At 54.6% G+C, this 4900-nt stretch overlaps 1 protein-coding gene across 1 annotated transcript in view; it reads left to right on the top strand.

Moving 5' to 3' along the window:
• Window positions 1-1657: 1657 nt before the first annotated feature.
• The window catches only part of crkl (v-crk avian sarcoma virus CT10 oncogene homolog-like), a 49674-nt gene continuing 46431 nt past the window's right edge, over window positions 1658-4900 (top strand). The window contains exon 1 of the mRNA XM_043716149.1: window positions 1658-2889. Coding sequence (XP_043572084.1) covers window positions 2056-2889 — 834 coding nt within the window. The 5' untranslated portion in view covers window positions 1658-2055. The remainder of the gene's footprint in view (window positions 2890-4900) is intronic.

Genomic DNA, 4900 nt, shown 5'->3' on the forward strand with positions numbered 1-4900 from the left:
CAGAGGAGCAACTTCTTGGAGTAATAGAGATTTACAGCACACAGGCCCTTCAGTCCAACCCGTCCGTGCCGACCACATATCCTAAATTAATCGAGTCCCATTTGCAAGTATTTGGCCCATATCCCTCCAAACGCTTCCCAATCATATACCCATCCAAATGCCTCTTAAATGCTGTAATTGTACCAGCCTCTACCACTGCCTCTGGCAGCTCATTCCACACACGTAAAAAAGTTGAAAACGTTGCCCCTTAGGTCTCTTTTATATCTTTCCCCTCTCACCCTAAACCTATGCCCTCTACTTCTGGACTCCCTGACCCCAGAGAAAAGACCTTGTCTATTTACCCTATCCATGCCCCTCATAATTTTGTAAACCTCTATAAGGTCACCCCTCAGCCTCCGACGCACCAGGGAAAACAGCCCCAGACTGTTCAGCCTTTGCCTGTAGCTCAGATCCTCCAACCCTGGCAACATCCTTGTAAATCTTTTCTGACCACACTGGCGTGGTGCGGTGGCTGAGAGGTTGGCACCGCTGTCTCAGCGCCAGGGGCCCGGGTTTGATCCCAGGCTCGGGCAGACTGTCTGTGTGGAGTTTGCAGGTTCTCCCTGTGTTCTGCGCTGGTTTCCTGTGGCCTGTGTGCGGAATGGGCATTTGGTTGCGGATACAAAAAAATTCAGATAAATGTGAGGTGCTGCATTTTGGGAAAGCAAATCTTAGCAGGACTTATACACTTAATGGTAAGGTCCTAGGGAGTGTTGCTGAACAAAGAGACCTTGGAGTGCAGGTTCATAACTCCTTGAAAGTTGAGTCGTAGGTAGATAGGATAGTGAAGAAGGCATTTGGTATGCTTTCCTTTATTGGTCAGAGTATAGAGTACAGGAGTTGGGAGGTCACGTTGGGCTGTACAGGACATTGGTTAGGCCACTGTTGGAATATTGCGTGCAATTCTGGTCTCCTTCCTTTCGGAAAAATGTTGTGAAACTTGAAAGGGTTCAGAAAAGGATGTTGTCAGAGTTGGAGGATCTGAGCTACAGGGAGAGGCTGAACAAGCTGGGGGCTGTTTTCCCTGGGCGTTGGAGGCTGAGGGGTGACCTTATAGAGGTATATGAATAGGAAGGGTTTGGAGGGATATGGGCCGGGTGCTGGCAGGTGGGACTAGATTGGGTTGGGATATCTGGTCGGCATGGACAGGTTGGACCGTGCTGTACATCTCTTTGACTCTATGCTGGAATCCAAGGTGGACAAGCAGGAGGCTGGAAGAACCAGGGCAGCATCAGGAGCTGGAGAAGGCTGTAATCCTCCCTCAGAAAGTGGTTGAGGCAAATACACATTTGGCGAGGAAGGGGTGGGGGCAACTGGGACTAGCTGAGTGGGCAGCATGGACCAGTTCGGGCCGAAGGGAAGGGGAATGCTCTTTCCATCCTGGATGAGGGAGAATGGAGAGAGGGACAGGGAATGAGAGACAATCTCCTTCACCCTCCCGCCAAAAGGAACCCGCATGACGTGACCAATGACGTCACAGCGCCTCGCCGGCATGCTCAATGACATCACAGGGCCTCCTCGGCGTGCGCGCTGGCGCCATGGCGTCGCCACGTCGTACGGCTGACGTCACCACGTCTCCTAGGCGTACCCGCCGACGTCACCGCTCCTCCCCTCCAACCCCCTCCCTCGTCTCCCCGGGGCTCGGGTTCGGCCGCCGCCATCTTGCTCAGGGTACAGCGGAAGGCGGGCGGACGGACGGACACAGAGAGAGCGGGAACCACATCCACCGAGAGAGAGAGGGAGTTGATAACGGGGCGGCGGCGGCCATGAGGAGAAAGCGGCTGTGAGGCCCCTCTCCCCACACACGGAGAGTCGGCGAGTGGTTTCCGAACAGGAGGGGGTGGGGGGGGGGGTGTGTGTGTGAGGTGAGCCGAGGCCGGCCCCTCTGTGACCCACCGCCCGGCCCGGCCCGGCCCGGCCGCTGGTACCGGGGACTGCAGCCCGGGCTGTGAGTGTCCGGACGCTGGGGGGTTTGGGGATAGGGTAGGCGGCGGCGGGTGGGGGGGTAGTTTGGCCATGGCCGCCGCCAAGTTCGAGTCTCACGACCGGGCGAGCTGGTACTTCGGTCCGCTGAGCCGGCCGGAAGCGCAGGCCAAGCTGCTGGGCCAGCGGCACGGCACCTTCCTGGTGAGGGACAGCAGCACCTGCCCGGGCGACTACGTGCTGTCGGTGTCCGAGAACTCCAAGGTGTCGCACTACATCATCAACAGCCTGCCGGGCAAGTTCAAGATCGGCGACCAGGAGTTCGACAACCTGCCGGGCCTGCTCGAGTTCTACAAGATCCACTACCTGGACACCACCACCCTGATCGAGCCGGCCTCCCGGGCCCCCGGACCGGCCCCGGCCCCGGCCTCGCTGCCGGCCCCGCTGCCGGCCAAAGGCCCCGGCGCCGAGGAGAGCGCCGAGTACGTGCGGACACTGTACGACTTCCCGGGCAACGACGTGGAGGACCTGCCCTTCAAGAAGGGCGAGCTGCTGGTCATCGTGGAGAAGCCCGAGGAGCAGTGGTGGAGCGCCCGCAACAAGGACGGCCGCCTCGGCATGATCCCGGTGCCCTACGTCGAGGTGGTGGTCAAGTCGCAGCCCCAGCCCCAGGCGCCGCAGCCCCAGCCGCAGCCGCCGCCGAGCCTCCAGGCCCAGGGCCAGCAACAGCAGCAGGCGGCCGCCTACCGTAACTCCAGCAGCTACGGCATCCCCGAGCCCGCGCACGCTTACGCCCAGCCCCAGACCAGCAGTCCCCTGCCCACCGGCACCAACCCGCTGCCCAGCACCCAGAACGGACCCATCTATGCCCGGGCCATCCAGAAGCGGGTCCCCTGCGCCTATGACAAGACGGCCTTGGCCTTGGAGGTAAGACCTGGCCGTTTTTGTGGGTGGACGGAAGCAACTCAGATTAATCCCGCATGGAGGTTTCACTCCTTTCAACCGTTTGTGTTATCTTTCCCTCTCTCCCTGGGACCGCAGAGAAGGTGGAATTATTTACATTTGTGGCGGAGAAGGTCACTGAGGAGATAAGGGAGGAACCGTTTCCACAGATTTTAAGGCAAAGAAACCTTTCGGGGACGCGTGCAGCGAGTTGTAATTTGAAACTCTCACCCTGAAAGGAAGCAGTTTGATTAGTAATTTTACAGAGTGAATTTTGAACATAACCTGGGCAAAAATGTAGGTGGCGGGGCAAATTGCTATTCTTCCACAGTGGCACAAGTACCATGGGGTGAGCGTAAGTTATTGCTAGATGTGACTACCTGTTATTTTTGAAGATGTTTGCAAGTTAACATATGAACTGACTCCTGTGAATAAAAGTAAACTATAAGCAGCAGTTCCGGAAAGATGTGGGTGGTGAGTGAAGCTAAATGTGAAATCAGCCAAGAAAATAGCGCAGGACGTGTATTCTAAATTATTTGCCAAAAACTGGAATAATCTGTCAGGAGATGGTTTGAGAATCACAGACCATTCAGAAAGAGTCTGGCCTGGGGATTATTAAGACAATTTGGTGAATAGCTTGGGGAAAAAGTGTTTCTGTCGCAAACATCAAACTACAGATGATGACTTACTTTGAATAAAATGTACCAGAAAAGCAACAGCTCTTTAAAAAGTACTCATTCCACAGCTATAAAATCTATAAAAAGGTAAAATAAGGAAAGCAATATATTTGACCTGCATTGTGTGGGTCAAGCTGGATGGTGTTCTTGTCTCTTGTTTCCCTATTTTAAAAAAACACTTTGAACTTCAAAAAATTATCTTTCATTTCAAAGATCTCTTTAATCTTAAGTCTGCATAGCAGCTATTACTTTGTACTTGTAAGCTGTGTGAAAGATTGAGCACAACTTTGTGGTGGCTGGTCATGACCCACCCAATTGGCTTGCTCTATCTCACTGCGTGGTCAGTGGCAGCCTCCAATGGAGCTATATGTCTGTATTGACACTCCTCTGGTGTAAGAGATTCGAAGATTGAAATAACAGCCATCAAATATACTTTTGATTCATTGCTGGTTGGATATTCAAAGCTAACACTGGTTTTGTGATGTTTGCTGAAAATGTGTTGCTGGTAAAGCACAGCAGGTCAGGCAGCATCCGGAATGAGGAAAGTTTGTCCAGCAGGGTAAGATAAAAGGTAGGGAGGAGGGACTTGGGGGAGGGGCGTCGGAAATGTGATAGGTGGAAAGAGGTCAAGGTGAGGGTGATAGGTCAGAGTGGGGTGGGGGCGGAGAGGTCAGGAAGAAGATTGTAGGTTAGGAGGGCGGTGTTGAGTTCGAGGGATTTGACTGAGACAAGGTGGGGGGAGGGGAAATGAGGAAACTGGTGAAATCCGAGTTCATCCCTTGTGGTTGGAGGGTTCCCAGGCGGAAGATGAGGCGCTCTTCCTCCAACCGTGGTGTTGTTGTGGTCCGACAGTGGAGGAGTCCAAAGACCTGCATATCCTTGGTGGAATGGGAGGGGGAGTTGAAGTGTTGGGCCACAGGGTGGTTGGGTTGGTTGGTCCGGGTGTCCCAGAGGTGTTCTCTGAAGCGCTCTGCAAGTAGGCGGCCTGTCTCCCCAATATAGAGGAGGCCACATCGGGTGCAGCGGATGCAATAGATGATGTGTGTGGAGGTGCAGGTGAATCTGTGGCGGATATGGAAGTTTCCTTTGGGGCCTTGGAGGGAAGTGAGGGGGGAGGTGTGGGCGCACGTCTTACACCTCCTGTGGTTGCAGCAGAAGGTGCCGGGAGTGGAGGTTGGGTTGGTGGGGTGTGTGGATCTGACGAGGGAGTCACGGAGGGAATGGTCTTTGCGGAACGCTGATAGGGGAGGGGAGGGAAATATATCCCTGGTGGTGGGGTCCGTTTGGAGGTGGCGGAAATGACAGCGGACGATACGCTG

The sequence above is a fragment of the Chiloscyllium plagiosum genome, chromosome 25 (assembly GCF_004010195.1).
Source record: "Chiloscyllium plagiosum isolate BGI_BamShark_2017 chromosome 25, ASM401019v2, whole genome shotgun sequence".
In the NCBI taxonomy this organism is placed as follows: Eukaryota; Metazoa; Chordata; class Chondrichthyes; order Orectolobiformes; family Hemiscylliidae; genus Chiloscyllium; species Chiloscyllium plagiosum.